The 25,408-nt window shown below is 42.7% G+C and overlaps 1 protein-coding gene across 5 annotated transcripts in view; it reads left to right on the top strand.

The window, feature by feature from the left end:
* The window catches only part of LOC123993723 (glycine receptor subunit alphaZ1-like), a 124,660-nt gene that overhangs the window by 42,534 nt on the left and 56,718 nt on the right, over window positions 1-25,408 (top strand). For all 5 annotated transcript variants that reach the window (XM_046296149.1, XM_046296148.1, XM_046296147.1 and 2 more), the window contains 2 exons: window positions 10,863-10,930; window positions 22,858-23,081. In XM_046296149.1, the coding sequence (XP_046152105.1) occupies window positions 10,863-10,930; window positions 22,858-23,081 (292 nt within the window). The remainder of the gene's footprint in view (window positions 1-10,862; window positions 10,931-22,857; window positions 23,082-25,408) is intronic.

Raw genomic sequence — 25,408 nt, 5'->3', positions numbered from 1 at the left:
CTACTACCACCATCATTACTACTACTTCCATCATCATTACTACTAGTTCCATCATCATTACTACTACTTCCAACATCATTACTACTACTTCCATCATCATTACTACAACTACCATCATCATTACTACAACTACCATCATTACTACAACTACCATCATCATTACTACAACTACCATCATTACTACTACTTCCATCATCATTACTACTACTTCCATCATCATTACTACTACTACCATCATCATTACTACTACTACCATCATCATTACTACTACTTCCATCATCATTACTACTACTTCCATCATCATTACTACTACTTCCATCATCATTACTACTACTTCCATCATCATTACTACAACTACCATCATCATTACTACAACTACCATCATTACTACCACCATCATCACTACTACTACCAACATCATCACTACTACTACTACCATCATCATTACTACAACTACCATCATCATTACTACAACTACCATCATCACTACTACAACTACCATCATCATTACTACAACTACCATCATCACTACTACTACTACCATCATCATTACTACTACTACCATCATCACTACTACTACTACCATCATCATTACTACTACTACCATCATCATTACTACTACTACCATCATCACTACTACTACTACCATCATCATTACTACTACTACCATCATCATTACTACTACTACCATCATCACTACTACAACTACCAATCATCACTACTACTACTACCATCATCACTACTACAACTACCCGCATCATTACTACTACTACCATCACTACTACAACTACCATCATTACTACTACCATCATCACTACTACAACTACCATCGTCACTTCTACTACTACCATCACTACTACTACTACTACCATCATCACTACTACTACTACCATCATCACTACTACTACTACCATCATCACTACTACTACTACCATCATCATTACTACAACTACCATCATCATCACTACTACAACAACCATCATCTACTACTACTAGTACCATCATCATCATCACTACTACAACAACCATCATCACTACTACTACTACCATCATCATTACTACAACTACCATCATCACTACTACAACTACCATCATCACTACTACTACTACCATCATCATTACTACAACTACCATCATCACTACTACTACTTAGTAAACCACTGCAGAGCAGTGAAAACCTGCATTGCTGCTTGACTTACAGACAGAACTTCATTACACCCATGTTATGGCCCGGCCCACGAGCAGTAACCAACTCACTGGCTTTGTGTTTAGAGTGTCTGCCCTGAGATTGGAAAGTTGGGCTTTTGATCCCTGGCCAAATCATACCAAAGACTGTAAAAATGGGACCCGATACGTCAATCCCTGGCACTCAGCATAAAGGAGATAGATTGGGGGCAATAGACTAGTGTCCTGTCCAGGGGGTGTACTTGTATATCAAGCTACCACCCAATACGGGAACAGAATATAGTATCCAGGTAGCCTAGTGGTTAGAGTGTTGGGCCAGTAACCAACAGGTAGACTAGTGGTTAGAGTGTTGGGCCAGTAACCAACAGGTAGCCTAGTTGTTAGAGTGTTGGGCCAGTAACCAACAGGTAGACTAGTGGTTAGAGTGTTGGGCCATTAACCAACAGGTAGCCTAGTGGTTAGAGTGTTGGGCCAGTAACCAGCAGGTAGCCTAGTGGTTAGAGTGTTGAGCCAGTAACCAACAGGTAGCCTAGTGGTTAGAGTGTTGGGCCAGTAACCAACAGGTAGCCTAGTGGTAAGAGTGTTGGGCCAGTAACCAACAGGTAGCCTAGTGGTTAGAGTGTTGGGCCATTAACCAACAGGTAGACTAGTGGTTAGAGTGTTGGGCCAGTAACCAACAGGTAGCCTAGTGGTTAGAGTGTTGGGCCAGTAACCAACAGGTAGCCTAGTGGTTAGAGTGTTGGGCCAGTAACCAACAGGTAGCCTAGTGGTTAGAGTGTTGGGCCAGTAACCAACAGGTAGCCTAGTGGTTAGAGTGTTGGGCCAGTAACCAACAGGTAGCCTAGTGGTTAGAGTGTTGGGCCAGTAACCAACAGGTAGACTAGTGGTTAGAGTGTTGGGCCAGTAACCAACAGGTAGCCTAGTGGTTAGAGTGTTGGGCCAGTAACCAACAGGTAGCCTAGTGGTTAGAGTGTTGGGCCAGTAACCAACAGGTAGACTAGTGGTTAGAGTGTTGGGCCAGTAACCAGCAGGTAGCCTAGTGGTTAGTGTTGGGCCAGTAACCAACAGGTAGCCTAGTGGTTAGAGTGTTGGGCCAGTAACCAACAGGTAGCCTAGTGGTTAGAGTGTTGGGCCAGTAACCAGCAGGTAGCCTAGTGGTTAGAGTGTTGGGCCAGTAACCAGCAGGTAGCCTAGTGGTTAGTGTTGGGCCAGTAACCAACAGGTAGCCTAGTGGTTAGAGTGTTGGGCCAGTAACCAGCAGGTAGCCTAGTGGTTAGAGTGTTGGGCCAGTAACCAACAGGGAGCCTAGTGGTTAGAGTGTTGGGACAGTAACCAACAGGTAGCCTAGTGGTTAGAGTGTTGGGCCAGTAACCAACAGGGAGCCTAGTGGTTAGAGTGTTGGGCCAGTAACCAACAGGGAGCCTAGTGGTTAGAGTGTTGGGCCAGTAACCAACAGGTAGCCTAGTGGTTAGAGTGTTGGGCCAGTAACCAACAGGGAGCCTAGTGGTTAGAGTGTTGGGCCAGTAACCAACAGGTAGCCTAGTGGTTAGAGTGTTGGGCCAGTAACCAACAGGTAGCCTAGTGGTGAGAGTGTTGGGCCAGTAACCAACAGGTAGCCTAGTGGTTAGAGTGTTGGGCCAGTAACCAACAGGGAGCCTAGTGGTTAGAGTGTTGGGCCAGTAACCAACAGGGAGCCTAGTGGTTAGAGTGTTGGGCCAGTAACCAACAGGTAGCCTAGTGGTTAGAGTGTTGGGCCAGTAACCAACAGGTAGACTAGTGGTTAGAGTGTTGGGCCAGTAACCAACAGGTAGCCTAGTGGTTAGAGTGTTGGGCCAGTAACCAACAGGGAGCCTAGTGGTTAGAGTGTTGGGCCAGTAACCAACAGGTAGCCTAGTGGTTAGAGTGTTGGGCCAGTAACCAACAGGTAGACTAGTGGTTAGAGTGTTGGGCCAGTAACTGAAATGTTGCTGGATCAAATCACTAGAGCTGACAAGTTAAAAATACATGTTGTTCTGACCCTGATCAAGGCAGTTAACCCGCTGTTCCCCGGGCGCTGAAGATTTGAATGTTGGAGTATGGCAGCCAGCCGCGCACCTCTCTGATTCAGAGGGGTTGGGCTAAATGTAGAAGTCACGTTTCAGTTGAATGTATTCAGTTGTACAACTGACTAGGTATCCCCCCTTTCCTATGAGCCATTCTGGCTTGCACAAGCCAAGGCTTTACCTACTAAGCAGTTATCTTAAGCTGTTAATGAAGGTGGGAGGAGAATATGGAATACTCATTAGTAAATACTGTGCTGATGAGTAATATTGGGATTGTGGTTTAGAATGGGTCCCTATGGCATGTATGATGCATCGGTCCCTACATCTATTTCATATATGTCCGATCTTTATTCCAAGAGTGAAAATGAATTGTTCTGCTTAAATTACTTGACTTGCTGCTCTCGTTACTCTTGTATCGTTTTTTCTAGTTTAGAAAAATCAATGAGTGCCGTTTTTTGATAGCTCAGGCCATTGTCATCTCTTAGCAAGGCAAGGTGGGATGCAGCGAAGCGTTACTTTCATTATGGATCATTGCTGTTGTCACTTGTTTTTTTATTAATGAAAGTGGAGTTTCTTTTTTAATGAAAGTGGAAATTGGAAGGACAGTACACCACAACCTCAGCAGCAAAGCAGAGAGACACAAAGCCACTTCCTACCTCTCTCTCTCTCTCCGTCAATTTAAATTAAATGACATGTAAGGTTTTTATTATTTATTTTATTTTTATTATAAACACATGTTTCCGTTGCCAAAGCAAGCCAACTAGATAATTAACAAAAGTGAAATATACAATCAAAATGAACAGTAAACATTACACTCACAAATGTTCTGAAAGAATAAAGACATGTCAAATGTCATATTATGTCTATATACAGTGTTGTAATGATGTGCAAATGGTTAAAGTACACAAGGGAAAATAAATCAACATAAATATGGGTTGTATTTATAATGGTGTTTGTTTTTCACTGGTTGCCCTTTTTCTTGTGGCAACAGGTCACAAATCTTGCTGCTGTGATGGCACACTGTGGTATTTCACCCAATAGATATAGGAGTTTATCAAAATTGGATTTGTTTTCAAATTCTTTGTATATCTATGTAATCTGAGGGAAATGTGTGTCTCTAATATGGTCATACATTTGGCAGGAGGTTAGGAAGTGCAGCTCAGTTTCCACCTCATTTTGTGGGCAGTGTGCACATAGCCTGTCTTCTCTTGAGAGCCATGTCTGCCTACGGCGGCCTTTCTCAATAGCAAGGCTATGCTCACTGAGTCTGTACATAGTCAAAGCTTTCCTTAACTTTCCTCAAAGCTTTCTCTGTTTAGGGCCAAATAGTATTCTAGTTTGCTCCGTTTTTTTTTGTAAATTCTTTCCAATCTGTCAATTAATTTTGTTTTTGTTTTCTCATGATTTGGTTGGGTCTAATTGTGTTGCTGTCCTGGGACTCTGTGGGGTCTGTTTGTGTTTGTGAACAGAGCCCCAGGACCAGCTTGCTTAGCGGGCTCTTCTCCAAGTTCATCTCTCTGTAGTTGATGGCCTACTTATGGAAGGTTTGGGAATCACTTTCTTTTAGGTAGTTATAGAATTTAACAGCTATTTTCTGGATTTGATCATTATCGGCCTAATTCTGCTCTGCATGCATTATTTGGTGTTTTACGTCATACAATGAGGATATTTTTGCAGAATTCTGCATGCAGAGTCTTAATCTGGTGTTTGTCCCATTTTGTGAATTCTTGGTTGGTGAGCGGACCACAGACCTCACAACCATAAAGGGCAATGGGTTCAAGTATTTTTAGCCAGATCTTAATTTGAATTGTCAAATTTTATGTTCCTTTTGATGGTATAGAAGGCCCTTCTTGCCTTGTTTCTGAGATCGTTCACATTTTTGTGGAAGTTACCTGTGGCGCTGATGTGTAGGCCGAGGTGTGTATAGTTTTTTGTGTGCTCTAGGGCAACGGTGTCTAGATGGAATTTGTATTTGTGGTCCTGGCAACTGGACCTTTATGGAACACCATTATTCTGGTCTTACTGAGATTTGCTGTCAGGGCCCAGGTCTGTCAGGGCCCAGGTCTGACAGAATCTGTGCAGAATATCTAGGTGCTGCTGAAGGTCCTCCTTGGTTGGTGACAGAAGCACCAGATCTCTCTCTCCCTCCCTCTCCCTCTCTCTCTCCCTCTCTCCCTCTCTCTCTTTCTCTCTCTCTCTCTTGGTTACTATGTTTATGAACACACATAGTAAAGCAAATCATTGTGCTCTACAGAGCTGTCCTTTATCCCTCTCTCCCCATTGTGGAGAAAGAGAGAGAGAGAGGACATTACATTTCCCAACTCTTTCAGTCACTGCAAGGAAGGAATGTCAAGAAAATACAAATTATTACATCTACCTCCTCCTCTTTTCTCCTCTTTTCTCCTCCTCTTCTCTCCTCCTCTTTCCTCCTCCTCTTCTCTCTTCCTCTTTCCTCTTCCTCTTTCCTCCTCTTTCCTCTTCCTCTTTCCTCCTCCTTTTTCCTCCTCTTTTCTCCTCCTCTTCTCTCCCTCTTCCCTCCTCTTTCCTCTTTTCTCCTCCTATTTCCTCCTCTTTTCTCCTCCTCTTCTCTCCTCCTCTTTCCTCCTCCTCTTCTCTCTTCCTCTTTCCTCTTCCTCTTTCCTCCTCATTTTTCCTCCTCTTTTCTCCTCCTCTTCTCTCCCTCTTCCCTCCTCTTTCCTCTTTTCTCTTCCTCTTTCCTCCTCTTTCCTCTTTTCTCCTCCTCTTCTCTCCTCCTCTCTCCTCCTCCTCTTCTCTCTTCCTCTTTCCTCCTCCTTTTCCCTCCTCTTTTCTCCTCCTCTTCTCTCCCTCTTCCCTCCTCTTTCCTCTTTTCTCCTCCTATTTTCTCCTCTTTTCTCCTCCTCTTCTCTCCTCCTCTTTCCTCCTCCTCTTCTCTCTTCCTCTTTCCTCTTCCTCTTTCCTCCTCCTTTTTCCTCCTCTTTTCTCCTCCTCTTCTCTCCCTCTTCCCTCCTCTTTCCTCTTTTCTCTTCCTCTTTCCTCCTCTTTCCTCTTTTCTCCTCCTCTTCTCTCCTCCTCTTTCCTCCTCCTCTTCTCTCTTCCTCTTTCCTCCTCCTTTTTCCTCCTCTTTTCTCCTCCTCTTCTCTCCCTCTTCCCTCCTCTTTCCTCTTTTCTCCTCCTCTTCTCTCCTCCTCTTTCCTCCTCCTCTTCTCTCTTCCTCTTTCCTCTTCCTCTTTCCTCCTCCTTTTTCCTCCTCTTTTCTCCTCCTCTTCTCTCCCTCTTCCCTCCTCTTTCCTCTTTTCTCCTCCTATTTTCTCCTCTTTTCTCCTCCTCTTCTCTCCTCCTCTTTCCTCCTCCTCTTCTCTCTTCCTCTTTCCTCTTCCTCTTTCCTCCTCCTTTTTCCTCCTCTTTCCTCCTCCTCTATTCTCTCCCTCTTCCCTCCTCTTTCCTCTTTTCTCCTCCTATTTCCTCCTCTTTTCTCCTCCTTTTCTCTCTTCCTCTTTCCTCCTCTTTTCTCCTCTTTCCTCCTCCTCTTTCCTCTTTTCTCCTCTTTCCTCCTCCTCTTTCCTCCTCTCTCCTCTTTCCCCCTCCTCTTTCCACCTCCTATTTTCTCCTCCTCTTTTCTCCTCTTTCCTCCTCCTCTTTCCTCCTCTTTCCTCTTTCCTCCTCCTCTTTCCTCTTTCCTCCTCCTCTTTCCTCCTCTCTCCTCTTTCCCCCTCCTCTTTCCACCTCCTCTTTTCTCCTCTTTCCCCTGCCTTGAAAATAAATTCTTAATAAGGCTGAGTGGCATTGTCGGAGTTTGTTTGTCAGAAACCATGGAAGAAGACTCTGTATGAATGTTTTAAATCTTATAATGTTTTTATGTGGGATCATTAATGTACAGGCTGATTTATGTGGGATCATTAATGTACAGCCTGATTGTTGGTTATAGGCCTACTTTTGTCACAAGCATTTCATGCTATGAAGGTAGACTTGAAATTATTTGGAAGATGTCCTCAGTTCTTTTTTTCTTGATTACTTCTTTTGTCCTTGTTAGTCTGTGATTATTGTATTGATTTTAATTTAATTAGATGATGTACCTCAAAAACAAGATATATGCTCCGGGGTAAAATGTGGTGGTGGTTATTTCCTGTGGTTGTATTTGATAGGTTAACGAAGAACTAAGTTTGTGTGTGTGTGTGTGTGTGTGTGTGTGTGTGTGTGTGTGTGTGTGTGTGTGTGTGTGTGCGTGTGTGTGTGTGTGTGTGTGTGTGTGTGTGTGTGTGCGTGTGTGTGCGTGCGTGTGAGTGTGTGTGTGCGTGTGCGTGCGTGCGTTCGTGTGTGCATGCGTGTGTGTGTGCATGCGTGTGTGTGTGTGCGTGAGTGTGAGTGTGTGTGCGTTTGTGTGTGTGCGTGCGTGCCTGCATGCGTGTGTGCCTGCGTGCGCGCATGTGTGTGTGCGTGCGTGTGTGTGTTCGTGAGTGTGTGTGCGTGTGTTTGTGCGTGTGTGTGTTCGTGCGTTCGTGTGTGCGTGCGTGTGTGTGTGTGTGCAGCAGCTGTGAGACAGTCACAGGGACAATAATTGTTCATCAAAATAATTCAGAGTCTTCAGTTCATTGTAGCTGCCAGGCATCTGTATGAGAAGAAGTTAGAAACCCTTAATCACGGAGGTTGTTTGTGGTAAAATGTAAAGGATGTGAGGGAATGTAGTCCTGCTGTGACGTGACTATGTGCACTTAGACTGTACCGCGTATGTGCCTGTACCTTCGTGCCCAACACATTTGATGTAGTGTAGACTGTACCGCGTATGTGCCTGTACCTTCGTGCCCAACACATTTGATGTAGTGTAGACTGTACCGCGTATGTGCCTGTACCTTCGTGCCCAACACATTTGATGTAGTGTAGACTGTACCGCGTATGTGCCTGTACCTTCGTGCCCAACACATTTGATGTAGTGTAGACTGTACCGCGTATGTGCCTGTACCTTCGTGCCCAACACATTTGATGTAGTGTAGACTGTACCGCGTATGTGCCTGTACCTTCGTGCCCAACACATTTGATGTAGTGTACGATTTTAAGTTCAAATGTTGTAAAGTTATTTTGTTATATAAACCTGGCATGTCATCAATAAGTAGAAACCTTTAATTGACTGACATTATTGACTTTCCGGCTTTATGTAAAGGTACCGGGTGATGAGGAGTGGTTTTTCTTGGAATTGGTACGTAATATAATTTACTGTTCAAAGCCAATATCTGTCATTTCCTGAGGTGATGGATGGGGGCTAGACTTGTTCCCATTGCTGTCCTTTCTCCCTGAGCCAATTGAAAGTCAACTCTTGTCACCGGGCACTCTGGGTAATCACATTTTGTTTGTACAAGCAGGTAATACGGCCTTCAACGGACTTCAACCCTGTGGTGTTTGTTCTAACCTTGACACTGTTGCCTGGAAACAACCTTGGAGTGTCTCTGAGGATCTTAGCGTTTTGGGGGGGGGGACATTCTCATAATCTCTCAGTCAACATGGAGCTCTGTGTGTTTACAACATGATATTACAGTACCTCTGTGTACAGTTGTACACAGGCTTATGGGATATTTCGTTGTGGTCCTCTGTATCTCAGTTGGTAGATTCCCAGGACTGCCCGTACTTAAAGAATGTAAGTCACTTTAAATAAATAAAAACTTCTGCTAAATAGTACATGTTATTATATTCCTGTTTATATAATGTGTTCCGCAAATATACTACTTAACACAATCCATTTGTGTCTTTTTTTTCAGTGTAATAAAGGAGGAAGGAGGAAGGACTGTGTTTTCAGTGTAATAGAGGAGGAAGACTGTGTTTTCAGTGTAATAGAGGAGGAAGGACTGTGTTTTCAGTGTAATAAAGGAGGAAGGACTGTGTTTTCAGTGTAATAAAGGAGGAAGGAGGAAGGACTGTGTTTTCAGTGTAATAGAGGAGGAAGGACTGTGTTTTCAGTGTAATAAAGGAGGAATGACTGTTTTCAGTGTAATAGAGGAGGAAGGAGGAAGGACTGTGTTTTCAGTGTAATAGAGGAGGAAGGACTGTGTTTTCAGTGTAATAGAGGAGGAAGGACTGTGTTTTCAGTGTAATAGAGGAGGAAGGACTGTGTTTTCAGTGTAATAGAGGAGGAAGGACTGTGTTTTCAGTGTAATAAAGGAGGAATGACTGTTTTCAGTGTAATAGAGGAGGAAGGACTGTGTTTTCAGTGTAATAGAGGAGGAAGGACTGTGTTTTCAGTGTAATAGAGGAGAAATGACTGTGTTTTCAGTGTAATAGAGGAGGGAGGACTGTGTTTTCAGTGTAATAAAGGAGGAATGACTGTTTTCAGTGTAATAGAGGAGGAAGGACTGTGTTTTCAGTGTAATAGAGGAGAAATGACTGTGTTTTCAGTGTAATAAAGGAAGAAGGACTGTGTTTTCAGTGTAATAGAGGAGAAAGGACTGTGTTTTCAGTGTAATAGAGGAGAAAAGGACTGTGTTTTCAGTGTAATAGAGGAGAAAGGACTGTGTTTTCAGTGTAATAGAGGAAGAAGGACTGTGTTTTCAGTGTAATAGAGGAGAAAGGACTGTGTTTTCAGTGTAATAGAGGAGAAAGGACTGTGTTTTCAGTGTAATAGAGGAGGAAGGAGAAAGGACTGTGTTTTCAGTGTAATAGAGGAGGAAGGAGAAATGACTGTGTTTTTAGTGTAATAGAGGAGGAAGGAGAAAGGACTGTGTTTTCAGTGTAATAGAGGAGGAAGGACTGTGTTTTCAGTGTAATAGAGGAGGAAGGACTGTGTTTTCAGTGTAATAGAGGAGAAAGGACTGTGTTTTCAGTGTAATAGAGGAGGAATGACTGTGTTTTCAGTGTAATAGAGGAGAAAGGACTGTGTTTTCAGTGTAATAGAGGAGGAAGGACTGTGTTTTCAGTGTAATAGAGGAGGAAGGACTGTGTTTTCAGTGTAATAGAGGAGGAAGGACTGTGTTTTCAGTGTAATAGAGGAGGAAGGACTGTGTTTTCAGTGTAATAGAGGAGGAAGGACTGTGTTTTCAGTGTAATAGAGGAGGAAGGACTGTGTTTTCAGTGTAATAGAGGAGAAAGGACTGTGTTTTCAGTGTAATAGAGGAGGAATGACTGTGTTTTCGGTGTAATAGAGGAGGAAGGACTGTGTTTTCAGTGTAATAGAGGAAGAAGGACTGTGTTGTCAGTGTAGTAGAGGAGGAAGGACTGTGTTTTCAGTGTAATAGAGGAGAAAGTACTGTGTTTTCAGTGTAATAGAGGAGGAAGGACTGTGTTTTCAGTGTAATAGAGGAGAAAGGACTGTGTTTTCAGTGTAATAGAGGAGGAAGGACTGTGTTTTCGGTGTAATAGAGGAGGAAGGACTGTGTTTTCAGTGTAATAGAGGAAGAAGGACTGTGTTGTCAGTGTAGTAGAGGAGGAAGGACTGTGTTTTCAGTGTAATAGAGGAGAAAGTACTGTGTTTTCAGTGTAATAGAGGAGAAAGGACTGTGTTTTCAGTGTAATAGAGGAGGAAGTACTGTGTTTTCAGTGTAATAGAGGAGGAATGACTGTTTTCAGTGTAATAGAGGAGAAAGGACTGCGTTTTCAGTCTGCAAGGAGGGATTTTTGTTTCACTGTTCTTTAATAAGAAAATAATATGATTTATTTTTCATTCTTTCACAGGTCCTCCTGTAAACGTAACGTGCAACATTTTTATTAACAGTTTTGGGTCCATCGCTGAAACAACAATGGTGAGTCCACATGTGTTTACCTTTTCAATGTAAAAACCCTTCCAACATAAAGTACATTTCTTTCTGTTGATATTGATGTTTTGAAGTTAATGTGAGGAATTCTTTATTTTCAACCCTATTTTGACCTACTGTAACTATATAACTATGCCTCTGATATTGTGATTTGCATTTAAATAATGATGTCCTTCATATACGGTGTGTCAACATGTTCTTCTGGAATTACAAGCCGTGCCTCATCAACCTGAATATTTAGACTAGTATTTATCTGCCTCATTGGACTTCCTGTCTACTCAAAACTCAGTTCCCACGGGTTTCATATCTAGTTTCATATCTAGTTTCATATCTAGTTTTATATCTAGTGGTTTCATATCTAGTTTCATATCTAGTGGTTTCATATCTAGTTTCATATCTAGTGGTTTCATATCTAGTTTCATATCTAGTTTCATATCTAGTTTCATATCTAGTGGTTTCATATCTAGTTTCATATCTAGTTTCATATCTGGTGGTTTCATATCTAGTTTCATATCTAGTGGTTTCATATCTAGTGGTTTCATATCTAGTTTCATATCTAGTGGTTTCATATCTAGTTTCATATCTAGTTTCATATCTAGTTTCATATCTAGTGGTTTCATATCTAGTGGTTTCATATCTAGTTTCATATCTAGTTTCATATCTAGTGGTTTCATATCTAGTGGTTTCATATCTAGTTTCATATCTAGTTTCATATCTAGTTTCATATCTAGTGGTTTTATATCTAGTGGTTTCATATCTAGTGGTTTCATATCTAGTGGTTTCATATCTAGTGGTTTCATATCTAGTTTCATATCTAGTGGTTTCATATCTAGTTTCATATCTAGTTTCATATCTAGTTTCATATTTAGTTTCATATCTAGTTTCATATCTAGTGGTTTCATATCTAGTTTCATATCTAGTTTCATATCTAGTGGTTTCATATCTAGTTTCATATCTAGTTTCATATCTAGTTTCATATCTAGTTTAATATTTAGTTTCATATCTAGTGGTTTCATATCTAGTTTCATATCTAGTTTCATATCTAGTGGTTTCATATCTAGTTTCATATCTAGTGGTTTCATATCTAGTTTCATATCTAGTTTAATATTTAGTTTCATATCTAGTGGTTTCATATCTAGTTTCATATCTAGTTTCATATCTGGTGGTTTCATATCTAGTTTCATATCTAGTGGTTTCATATCTAGTGGTTTCATATCTAGTTTCATATCTAGTGGTTTCATATCTAGTTTCATATCTAGTTTCATATCTAGTTTCATATCTAGTGGTTTCATATCTAGTTTCATATCTAGTTTCATATCTAGTGGTTTCATATCTAGTTTCATATCTAGTTTCATATCTAGTTTCATATCTAGTGGTTTTATATCTAGTGGTTTCATATCTAGTGGTTTCATATCTAGTGGTTTCATATCTAGTTTCATATCTAGTGGTTTCATATCTAGTTTCATATCTAGTTTCATATCTAGTTTCATATTTAGTTTCATATCTAGTTTCATATCTAGTGGTTTCATATCTAGTTTCATATCTAGTTTCATATCTAGTGGTTTCATATCTAGTTTCATATCTAGTTTCATATCTAGTTTCATATTTAGTTTCATATCTAGTTTCATATCTAGTGGTTTCATATCTAGTTTCATATCTAGTTTCATATCTAGTGGTTTCATATCTAGTTTCATATCTAGTTTCATATTTAGTTTCATATTTAGTTTCATATCTAGTGGTTTCATATCTAGTTTCATATCTAGTTTAATATCTAGTGGTTTCATATCTAGTTTCATATCTAGTTTCATATCTAGTTTCATATCTAGTTTAATATTTAGTTTCATATCTAGTGGTTTCATATCTAGTTTCATATCTAGTTTCATATCTAGTTTCATATCTAGTGGTTTCATATCTAGTTTCATATCTAGTGGTTTCATATCTAGTTTCATATCTAGTTTCATATCTAGTTTCATATCTAGTTTAATATTTAGTTTCATATCTAGTGGTTTCATATCTAGTTTCATATCTAGTTTCATATCTAGTGGTTTCATATCTAGTTTCATATCTAGTGGTTTCATATCTAGTTTCATATCTAGTGGTTTCATATCTAGTTTCATATCTAGTTTCATATCTAGTGGTTTCATATCTAGTGGTTTCATATCTAGTGGTTTCATATCTAGTTTCATATCTAGTGGTTTCATATCTAGTTTCATATCTAGTTTCATATCTAGTTTCATATCTAGTGGTTTCATATCTAGTTTCATATCTAGTGGTATCATATCTAGTTTCATATCTAGTGGTTTCATATCTAGTTTCATATCTAGTTTCATATCTAGTGGTTTCATATCTAGTTTCATATCTAGTTTCATATCTAGCGGTTTCATATCTAGTTTCATATCTAGTTTTATATCTAGTGGTTTCATATCTAGTGGTTTCATATCTAGTTTCATATCTAGTGGTTTCATATCTAGCTTCATATCTAGTGGTTTCATATCTAGTTTCATATCTAGTGGTTTCATATCTAGTGGTTTCATATCTAGTTTCATATCTAGTGGTTTCATATCTAGTTTCATATCTAGTTTCATATCTAGTGGTTTCATATCTAGTTTCATATCTGGTGGTTTCATATTTAGTTTCATATCTAGTGGTTTCATATCTAGTTTCATATCTAGTGGTTTCATATCTAGTTTCATATCTAGTGTTCAGATGGCTTTGTGTCATTCAAACTCATTTTGGAAAGGGGTCAAATGTATCAGGTGGTTTATATTATAAAATCATCAGTTGTTGATTATTTATCAATATAGTAGAACTAGAGGTCTAAGATCTCTAGCAAAAGATACAGAGGTGAAATATATGTTGTTTGATGGACAGTAGACCAACATAGAGACAGAAGGACAGTAGACCAACGTAGAGACAGAAGGACAGTAGACTAACATAGAGACAGAAGGACAGTAGACCAACATGGAGACAGAAGGACAGTAGACCAACATGGAGACAGAAGGACAGTAGACCAACATAGAGACAGAAGGACAGTACACCAATGTAGAGACAGAAGGACAGTAGACCAACATGGAGACAGAAGGACAGTAGACCAACATAGAGACAGAAGGACAGTAGACCAACGTAGAGACAGAAGGACAGTAGACTAACATAGAGACAGAAGGACAGTAGACCAACATGGAGACAGAAGGACAGTAGACCAACATGGAGACAGAAGGACAGTAGACCAACATAGAGACAGAAGGACAGTACACCAATGTAGAGACAGAAGGACAGTAGACCAACATGGAGACAGAAGGACAGTAGACCAACATGGAGACAGAAGGACAGTAGACCAACATGGAGACAGAAGGACAGTAGACCAACATGGAGACAGAAGGACAGTAGACCAACATGGAGACAGAAGGACAGTAGATTAGCATGGAGACAGAAGGACAGTAGACCAACATGGAGACAGAAGGACAGTAGACCAACATGGAGACAGAAGGACAGTAGACCAACATAGAGACAGAAGGACAGTAGACCAACATGGAGACAGAAGGCAAGTAGATTAGAATGGAGACAGAAGGACAGTAGATTAGCATGGAGACAGAAGGACAGTAGACCAACATAGAGACAGAAGGACAGTAGACCAACATGGAGACAGAAGGACATGGAGACAGAAGGACAGTAGACCAACATAGAGACAGAAGGACAGTAGACCAACATAGAGACAGAAGGACAGTAGACCAACATGGAGACAGAAGGACATGGAGACAGAAACACAGTAGACCAACATAGAGACAGAAGGACAGAAGACCAACATAGAGACAGAAGGACAGTAAACCAACATAGAGACAGAAGGACAGTAGACCAACATGGAGACAGAAGGACAGTAGATTAGCAGGGAGATAGAAGGACAGTAGACCAACATAGAGACAGAAGGACAGTAGACCAACATGGAGACAGAAGGACATGGAGACAGAAGGACAGTAGACCAACATAGAGACAGAAGGACAGTAGACCAACATAGAGACAGAAGGACAGTAGACCAACATGGAGACAGAAGGACAGTAGACCAACATGGAGACAGAAGGACAGTACACCAACATAGAGACAGAAGGACAGTAGACCAACATAGAGACAGAAGGACAGTAGACCAACATAGAGACAGAAGGACAGTAGACCAACATGGAGACAGAAGGACTGTAGACCAACATGGAGACAGAAGGACAGTAGACCAACATGGAGACAGAAGGACAGTAGACCAACATGGAGACAGAAGGACAGTAGACCAACATGGAGACAGAAAGACAGTAGACCAACATGGAGACAGAAGGACATGGAGACAGAAGGACAGTAGACCAACATGGAGACAGAAGGACAGTAGATTAGCATGGAGACAGAAGGACAGTAGATTAGCATGGAGACAGAAGGACAGAAGACCAACATAGAGACAGAAGGACAGTAGACCAACATGGAGACAGAAGGACATGGAGACAGAAGGACAGTAGACCAACATAGAGACAGAAGGACAGTAGACCAACATGGAGACAGAAGGACATGGAGGCAGAAGAACAGTAGACCAACATGGAGACAGAAGGACAGTAGACCAACATGGAGACAGAAGAACAGTAGACCAACATGGAGACAGAAGGACAGTAGACCAACATGGAGACAGAAGGACATGGAGACAGAAGGACAGTTGACCAACATGGAGACAGAAAGACAGTAGACCAACATGGAGACAGAAGGACAGTAGATTAGCATGGAGACAGAAGGACAGTAGATTAGCATGGAGACAGAAGGACAGAAGACCAACATAGAGACAGAAGGACAGTAGACCAACATGGAGACAGAACGACATGGAGACAGAAGAACAGTAGACCAACATGGAGACAGAAGGACAGTAGACCAACATGGAGACAGAAGAACAGTAGACCAACATGGAGACAGAAGGACAGTAGACCAACATAGAGACAGAAGGACAGTAGACCAACATGGAGACAGAAGGACAGTACACCAACATAGAGACAGAAGGACAGTAAACCAACATGGAGACAGAAGGACAGTAGATTAGCATGGAGACAGAAGGACAGTAGACCAACATGGAGACAGAAGGACAGTAGACCAACATGGAGACAGAAGGACAGTAGACCAACATGGAGGCAGAAGGACAGTAGACCAACATGGAGGCAGAAGGACAGTAGACCAACATAGAGACATAAGGACATGGAGACAGAAAGACAGTAGACCAACATGGAGACAGAAAGACAGTAGACCAACATGGAGACAGAAGGACAGCAGACCAACATGGAGACAGAAGGACAGCAGACCAACATGGAGACAGAAGGACTGTAGACCAACATGGAGACAGAAGGACAGCAGACCAACATGGAGACAGAAGGACAGCAGACCAACATGGAGACAGACGCATTGCAGGTATCAGATCATAGAAACAGACACAACCCACTGGGCACAGATGTCAATTCAACGTCTATTTCACGTTGGTTTCGTGTCACCTCGTTGAAATGTGCTCTGCTGGAAATCCCTGTCTGTACACAAGTCAAATACAGTCAAGGACTGTGGCAGTCATAGAAATGATAGGTTGACTCTCTATTCGTCTGGAGGCACTCAGTTAGATAGTATGGAATTCAAACAAGCCCTGATGACAGATCATTCCTACTTCTTTCCTACCTCACTGTCATCCATAATGACAGCATATTTAAGGGTCCTGGAGAGCACAAAGCAGGGAGAGAAAATGAAGCATGGGGCTGGGAGGGAATAGGCTGGGAGGGGATGGGCTGGAATTGGATGGGCTGGGATGGAATGGGCTGGGATGGAATGGGCTGGGATGGAATGAGCTGGGATGGAATGGGATGGGCTGGACTGGGATAGAATGGGTTGGGGTGGGCTGTGATGGAATGTGCTGGGCTGGGATGGGCTGGGATGGAATGTGCTGGGCTGGGATGGGCTGGGCTGGGCTGGGATGGAATGGGCTGGGGCTGGGATGGAATGGGCTGGGATAGAATGGGATGGCCTTGGATGGTCGGGTCTTGGATGGGAGGAGTTGGGATGGGAGGGGCTGGGCTGGGCTGGGATGGAATGGGCTGGTTTGGGATGGGCTGGGATGGAATGGGCTGGGTTGGGATGGGCTGGGATGGAATGGGATGGGCTGGGATGGAATGTGCTGGGCTGGGATGTGCTGGGCTGGGCTGGGCTGGGCTGGGCTGGGCTGGGATGGAATGGGATGGGCTGGGATGGAATGGGATGGACTGGGATAGAATGGGATGGCTTTGGATGGTCGGGGTTGGGATGGTCGGGGCTGGCATGGGATGGGAGGTGCTTGAATGGAAGGGGATGGGCTTGGGTGGGAGGGGCTGGGATGGGATGCGATGGGATAGAATGGGTTGGCCTTGGATGGTCTGGTCTTGGATGGGAGGGGTTGGGATGGGAGGTGCTGGAAGGGAAGGGGATGGGCTTGGATGGGAGGGGCTGGGATGGGCTGGGCTGGGATGGAATGGGCTGGGATGGGATGGAATAGGCTGGTATGGAATGGGCTGGGCTGGGATGGAATAGGCTGGGTTGGGATGGGATGGGATGGGATGGGATAGGCTGGAAGGTGAGGGGCTTGGATGGGCTGGGATCGGAGGGGAGGGGAGGGGATGGCCCTAGTTTCAAGTCACCATGCCAAGCTGGGATGGGCTGGGATTGGTTTGGATGGGCTGGTATGGGAGGGTAGGGGATTGGCTGGGAAGGGAAGGGAGAGGATGGGAGGGGAAGGGCTGGGCTGGGATGGGAGGGGAATGGCTGGGATGGGAGGGGAGGGGATGGCCCTAGTCTCAAGTTTCCATGCCAAGTCTCCCTGGGTGAGACGCATCAGTAGAGCTTTAACTAAAACTGCTGCAGACTGCACAACCTCCTCATGCAGAACAAATTCATGATTTTCCACTCTTTTTCCCCCTCTACACTCTGCAACAACCAGTGGAATTGATCCGGAAGCCTTTCCTCCAAGTCCTATGCTGTAGGCCCTCCTTGGTTGGGGACAAAAGCACTAGATCATTAGCAAACAGTTGGCATTTGACTTCAGATTCTAGTACAGTGAAATCGGTTGCTGCAGACTGTTCTAGGGCCCTCGCCAATTTGTTGATATCTGTTGAAGAGAGTGGGGCTTAAGCTGAACACCGGTCTCACCATCCGGCCCTGTGGAACGAAATGTGTGTTTTTTGGCAATTTTAACGGCGCACTTGTTGTTTGTGTACATCGATTTTATAATGTTGTCTTTTTCCCTCAGCACCACTTTCCAACCATTTGTATAGCAAACCCTCATCCCAAATTGAGTCAATTGAGTCAAAGGTTTTGCCTTTGATTTGGTTTGTTTGTTTGTAAATTAGGGTGTCCAGGGTGAATACGTGGTCTGTCGTACGATCATTTTGTAAAAAGACTATTTTCTCTCTCTCTCTCTCTCTCTCTCTCTCTCTCTCTCTCTCTCTCTCTCTCTCTCTCTCTCTCTCTCTCTCTCTCTCTCTCTCTCTCTCTCTCTCTCTCTCTCTCTCTCTCTCTCTCTCTCTCTCTCTCTCTCTCTATCTCTCGCTCATTCACACTGAAACGTTCAAACTAGTTGAGAAAGAAATGGAATAAGAGATGGGTGAAGGTGAAACTAAAGAGAATTAGATCATTCAATCTTTAGGTGCTTATAGGGTTGGTGAGAACAATGTTTCATGCAGTAATGATCCCACTGAGTCTGCGTTGCAATTGGCACCCTATTCCCTGCATAGTTTGCTCTGGTCAAAAGTAGTGCACTATGTAGGGAATAGGCTACCATTTGGGACGCACATGACTCCTGGTCAACAATAGAAACGTGAGGTGCTCCGTAACCCACCGCTGTCTAATTGTTTACCCGGCTTTAAAGTTACGATTCCCAGGGGGAAAATCCAGAGGCTATTTAATTAGCTCTCCTAACCTGTGTCCCAAATGGAAAACCTATTCTTTGACCTGGGCTCAGGAGCACTGGGCAAAAGTACTGCACTATATAGGCAACAGGATAGCATTTGGGGACTCATTCCTCGACTGCTGCTCTTTCATTTTCCTTCTTCGAGATGCGAGAGAGTGAAATGCATAAATCCCAACGTCCTGTTTGTTACCGTGTGTTGGTGGAGTTGTTTGGGTGTTGCCCCATGCAGACCAGAGTCATCGTAAGACTACATAGCCAAAGCTTTAACTTTTTGTAAATGTCACAGCCAGGACTAGGACTATTTGGCCTTCGGCTTGAATCGCATTAAGGATTGGGTTGCTATGCTGTTGTGGTATATCAGTTTGCTGAGATACATCCCACTCAACATGTCTGAGAAAGTTCACCTACGGCTTCTGCTGATGCTGATGGATGAGTGTGTGAGACAAATCTATGCTTTGTAATCCAACAGTATACTCCATGGTTCAAAATCTGACTGTTGTAGAAGAGGTTGGGTTATAACCAGACTGACACCTGCGGTGTTGTGTTGTTGGCTCTGGAGCTCCTGACCTGATCAGGTGTAGGAGACCCGTGTTTGAACCCAGTTGGTCACACTATGTTAAATCAATCACATTTTAAATAAGTTTACATTTGGTGACCGCGGTGAGATTTGGTCTGAGATTACAATTGTATTTATATCTTACTTGATCTCACTTATAATGTGTATCGTAAGGAGTTGATAGTAACAAACAGTCGAATCAGCCATTGTAGTAAGGTAGTGTTGGCAACCATCGAAATGGAAGTACTCAATATGGCCGCCCATTCACCCATTACCAAACATTGTCTTGAACAGGAGATTTCCTGTTCTAGTAATTATATTTCTATGTTGGCAACAAACCAAGGCCTAATGAATGCCCCTGTGGTAAACTAGCAGTGTTTCCCAGTCTGCAATCTCTCTCCATCTGCAAGACTACTGAGGTAGATGATAGATAGACTTCATCCCAAATGGCACCCTCATAGGGCCCTGGTCAAAAGTAGTGCACTAAATAGGGAATAGGGTGCCATTTGGACTGCAAATATATTCTTGGTCGAATGGCTGCTGCATGTGTCTGTAGTAGCTCAACTCCCATGGTCTCTACACGTTTAGAAAAAAAGGTGCTATCTAGAACCTAAAAAGGTTTTTTGGCTGTCCCCAATTGGAGAACCCTTTTAAGAACTCTTGTTGGTTGCCGATAGAACATGGAACCTAAAATGGTTCTACCTGGAACCAAAACGGCCTCAACTCTGTCATTTATTTTATTTTATTTTCATATTCCACCTGTGGGTTTAGAATCTAGATTTCTGCTATTTTAAATAATGAAAAGGTCTACGAAGACCTCATTCTGTAATCATAGTCAGACTAGACCTCATTCTGTAATCATAGTCAGACTAGACCTCATTCTGTAATCATAGTCAGACTAGACCTCATTCTGTAATCATAGTCAGACTAGACCTCATTCTGTAATCATAGTCAGACTAGACCTCATTCTGTAATCATAGTCAGACTAGACCTCATTCTGTAATCATAGTCAGACTAGACCTCATTCTGTAATCATAGTCATAGTCAGACTAGACCTCATTCTGTAATCATAGTCATAGTCAGACTAGACCTCATTCTGTAATCATAGTCAGACTAGACCTCATTCTGTAATCATAGTCAGACTAGACCTCATTCTGTAATCATAGTCAGACTAGACCTCATTCTGTAATCATAGTCAGACTAGACCTCATTCTGTAATCATAGTCAGACTAGACCTCATTCTGTAATCATAGTCAGACTAGACCTCATTCTGTAATCATAGTCAGACTAGACCTCATTCTGTAATCATAGTCAGACTAGACCTCATTCTGTAATCATAGTCATAGTCAGACTAGACCTCATTCTGTAATCATAGTCAGACTAGACCTCATTCTGTAATCATAGTCAGACTAGACCTCATTCTGTAATCATAGTCAGACTAGACCTCATTCTGTAATCATAGTCAGACTAGACCTCATTCTGTAGTCATAGTCATAGTCAGACTAGACCTCATTCTGTAATCATAGTCAGACTAGACCTCATTCTGTAATCAGACTAGACCTCATTCTGTAATCATAGTCAGACTAGACTCATTCTGTAATCATTCTGTAATCATAGTCATAGTCAGACTAGACCTCATTCTGTAATCATAGTCAGACTAGACCTCATTCTGTAATCATAGTCATAGTCAGACTAGACCTCATTCTGTAATCATAGTCAGACTAGACCTCATTCTGTAATCATAGTCAGACTAGACCTCATTCTGTAGTCATAGTCAGACTAGACCTCATTCTGTAATCATAGTCAGACTAGACCTCATTCTGTATTCTGTAACTAGACCTCATTCTGTAGTCATAGTCAGACTAGACCTCATTCTGTAATCATAGTCAGACTAGACCTCATTCTGTAATCATAGTCAGACTAGACCTCATTCTGTAATCATAGTCAGACTAGACCTCATTCTGTAATCATAGTCATAGTCAGACTAGACCTCATTCTGTAGTCATAGTCAGACTAGACCTCATTCTGTAATCATAGTCAGACTAGACCTCATTCTGTAGTCATAGTCAGACTAGACCTCATTCTGTGGTTGATTGTAATTCTGCTGTCCCCTCAGTCATATAGACCTCATTCTTACAGACTAGACCTCATTCTGACATAGAGACCCTCATTCTGTAATCATAGTCAGACTAGACCTCATTCTGTAATCATAGTCAGACTAGATTGAAGTCAGACTAGACATTCTGTAATAGTCAGACTAGACCTCATTCTGTATCTCCTCATAAGTCAGACTAGACCTCATTCTGTAATCATAGTCAATCTAGACCTCATTCTGTAATCATAGTCAGACTAGACCTCATTCTGTAAAAATCAGACTAGACCTCATTTGTAATCATAGTCAGACTAGACCTCATCCCCATGTAATTCATTTATCCCAGTCAGACTAGACCTACATTAAACTATAATCATAGTCAGACTAGACCTCATTCTGTAATCATAGTCAGACTAGACCTCATTCTGAATCATACTGTCAGCTAGATCATTCTGTAATCATTCAGACTAGACTCTCCCCAGGACTACAGAGTGAATCTAGACCTCATTCTGTAATCAACCAACCAATCAATCCAACCAGCAATCAATCAAACCTCCCTGTCATAGTCAGACTAGACTCTACAGTTGTTGATCTTTTTGTTCTCCGTAAAAACTCTTCATTTTTTTTCAAACAAAATTCCCCGGTAATAATTTTCTTGTTGAAACAGGTCTATTTCTGTGTCTATCGTGTAGAGATAATTGCCTACGGCTGACGACAATGTCCTTCTAATGTTGTGGTTGATTGCCATTGGAAAGGTCACCTGCTGTCCCCTCAGTCGACTGATATATCATGCCTCGCTACATTACAGCCTAGACAGCTTAATGGTCGTTATGGGATGATATAACGGCACGCTCGTTCTGTAGAATAATTGACAATTACGGTGGACTGTTGTGCCTATAGGCCACAGCTCTATTGAAGGGTCTTCTAAAGGACATTTACATGATGAACCACCAGGACCATTATTTATCTCCTGCCTTAAGAGTGCTACTGCTACTCAGACAGGTGTGATTTGCATAAACAATCTACACCTGGAAAGCCCAATAACCTACATAGAGTCTTTAGTTTAACTAAGCTTTATTCAATAAAAATGCATAGGGTTTTTAAGATCGAAAGAATTGGAAACCGATCCCCATGTCTTGTGCAATCATTTATCCCAGAAATTAATGATTACATTAAACTATCAAACAAACAAACCAATCAACCAACCAATCAATCAACCAACCAATCAATCAAACCTCCCTGAGTCCTGGCGATGCAATGCACTGACATACTGTAGCTTGGCCTTTCTCTGATAATCTGATACACTTATTGACATTGAACTGTTCTCTCCCCAGGACTACAGAGTGAATATCTTCCTGAGGCAGCAATGGAACGACCCCAGGCTGGCCTATAGTGAATACCCCGACGACTCTCTGGACCTGGACCCGTCTATGTTGGACTCTATCTGGAAACCTGATTTGTTCTTCGCCAACGAAAAAGGCGCCAATTTCCATGAGGTTACGACTGACAACAAGCTACTAAGGATTTCAAAAAATGGGAACGTATTGTATAGTATTCGGTATGCTATTATTTTCTTGTTGTATCTTCGTCTTGTTAATTTCTCAGAATGTCTATACGGTGCTAGACCTATGGCTGACGGATTAATGTCTATCCGGTGCTAGACCTACGGCTGACGGATTAATGTCTATCCGGTGCTAGACCTATGGCTGACGGATTAATGTCTATCCGGTGCTAGACCTATGGCTGACGGATTAATGTCTATCCGGTGCTAGACCTATGGCTGACAGATTAATGTCTATCCGGTGCTAGACCTATGGCTGAAGGATGAATGTCTATCCGGTGCTAGACCTATGGCTGACAGATTAATGTCTATCCGGTGCTAGACCTATGGCTGACAGATTAATGTCTATCCGGTGCTAGACCTATGGCTGACTGATTAATGTCTATCCGGACTTAGACCTATGGCTGACAGATTCATGTCTACCCGGTGCTAGACCTATGGCTGACAGATTAATGTCTATCCAGTGCTAGATCTATGGCTGACGGATGAATGTCTATCCGGTGCTAGACCTACGGCTGACGGATGAATGTCTATCCGGTGCTAGACCTATGGCTGACAGATTAATGTCTATCCGGTGCTAGACCTATGGCTGACAGATTAATGTCTACCCGGTGCTAGACCTATGGCTGACGGATGAATGTCTATTCGGTGCTAGACCTATGGCTGACGGATGAATGTCTATCCGGTGCTAGACCTATGGCTGACGGATGAATGTCTGTCCGGTGCTAGACCTATGGCAGATGGATGAATGTCTATCCGGTGCTAGACCTATGGCTGACGGATGAATGTCTATCCGGTGCTAGACCTATGGCTGACAGATTAATGTCTGTCCGGTGCTAGACCTATGGCTGACAGATGAATGTCTATCCGGTGCTAGACCTATGGCTGACGGATGAATGTCTGTCCAGTGCTAGACCTATGGCTGACAGATGAATGTCTATCCGGTGCTAGATCTATGGCTGACGGATGAATGTCTATCCGGTGCTAGACCTATGTCTGACGGATGAATGTCTGTCCGGTGCTAGACCTATGGCTGACAGATTAATGTCTTTCCGGTGCTAGATCTATGGCTGACGGATGAATGTCTATCCGGTGCTAGACCTATGGCTGACAGATTAATGTCTATCCGGTGCTCGACCTATGGCTGACAGATGAATGTCTATCCGGTGCTAGACCTATGGCTGACGGATGAATGTCTGTCCGGTGCTAGACCTATGGCTGACAGATTAATGTCTTTCCGGTGCTAGATCTATGGCTGACGGATGAATGTCTATCCGGTGCTAGACCTATGGCTGACAGATTAATGTCTATCCGGTGCTAGACCTATGGCTGACAGATTAATGTCTTTCCGGTGCTAGACCTATGGCTGACAGATTAATGTCTATCCGGTGCTAGACCTATGGCTGACAGATTAATGTCTATCCGGTGCTAGACCTATGGCTGACAGATTAATGTCTATCCGGTGCTAGACCTATGGCTGACAGATTAATGTCTATCCGGTGCTAGACCTATGGCTGACAGATTAATGTCTATCCGGTGCTAGACCTATGGCTGACGGATGAATGTCTATCCGGTGCTAGATCTATGGCTGACGGATGAATGTCTATCCGGTGCTAGACCTATGGCTGACAGATGAATGTCTGTCCGGTGCTAGACCTATGGCTGACAGATTAATGTCTTTCCGGTGCTAGATCTATGGCTGACGGATTAATGTCTAGCCGGTGCTAGACCTATGGCTGACAGATTAATGTCTATCCGGTGCTAGACCTATGGCTGACAGATTAATGTCTTTCCGGTGCTAGACCTATGGCTGACAGATTAATGTCTATCCGGTGCTAGACCTATGGCTGACAGATTAATGTCTATCCGGTGCTAGACCTATGGCTGACGGATGAATGTCTATCCAGTGCTAGACCTATGGCTGACAGATGCTCTCTGATTTGTCTCTATATTGCTTATGGTAGAAACAAAACATAAATTAACATCAAAACAACAACTAAAATGATCTCCTTAAAATGTGAGCATGTTTGCAGTGTATTTATCTGTTATCAAGCCTAGTATTCAACCCTTGGACAGGCAGAGGGGAATTGAATACTTATAAACAGCCATGGGAAGGCAGTGAGAAGAGTCCTTCTCATCTCACCTGACCCCGCGTTAAAGAGAACCTGCCTCGATGTCTTTGATTCTCACCTGACCCCGCGTTAAAGAGAACCTGCCTCGATGTCTTTGATTCTCACCTGACCCCGCGTTAAAGAGAACCTGCCTCGGTGTCTTTGATTCTCACCTGACCCCGCGTTAAAGAGAACCTGCCTCGGTGTCTTTGA

This window comes from Oncorhynchus gorbuscha, linkage group LG13, assembly GCF_021184085.1.
Source record: "Oncorhynchus gorbuscha isolate QuinsamMale2020 ecotype Even-year linkage group LG13, OgorEven_v1.0, whole genome shotgun sequence".
In the NCBI taxonomy this organism is placed as follows: Eukaryota; Metazoa; Chordata; class Actinopteri; order Salmoniformes; family Salmonidae; genus Oncorhynchus; species Oncorhynchus gorbuscha.
The sequence above is the reverse complement of the archived record's forward strand: the minus strand, read 5'-3'. Positions and strand labels throughout refer to the sequence as shown.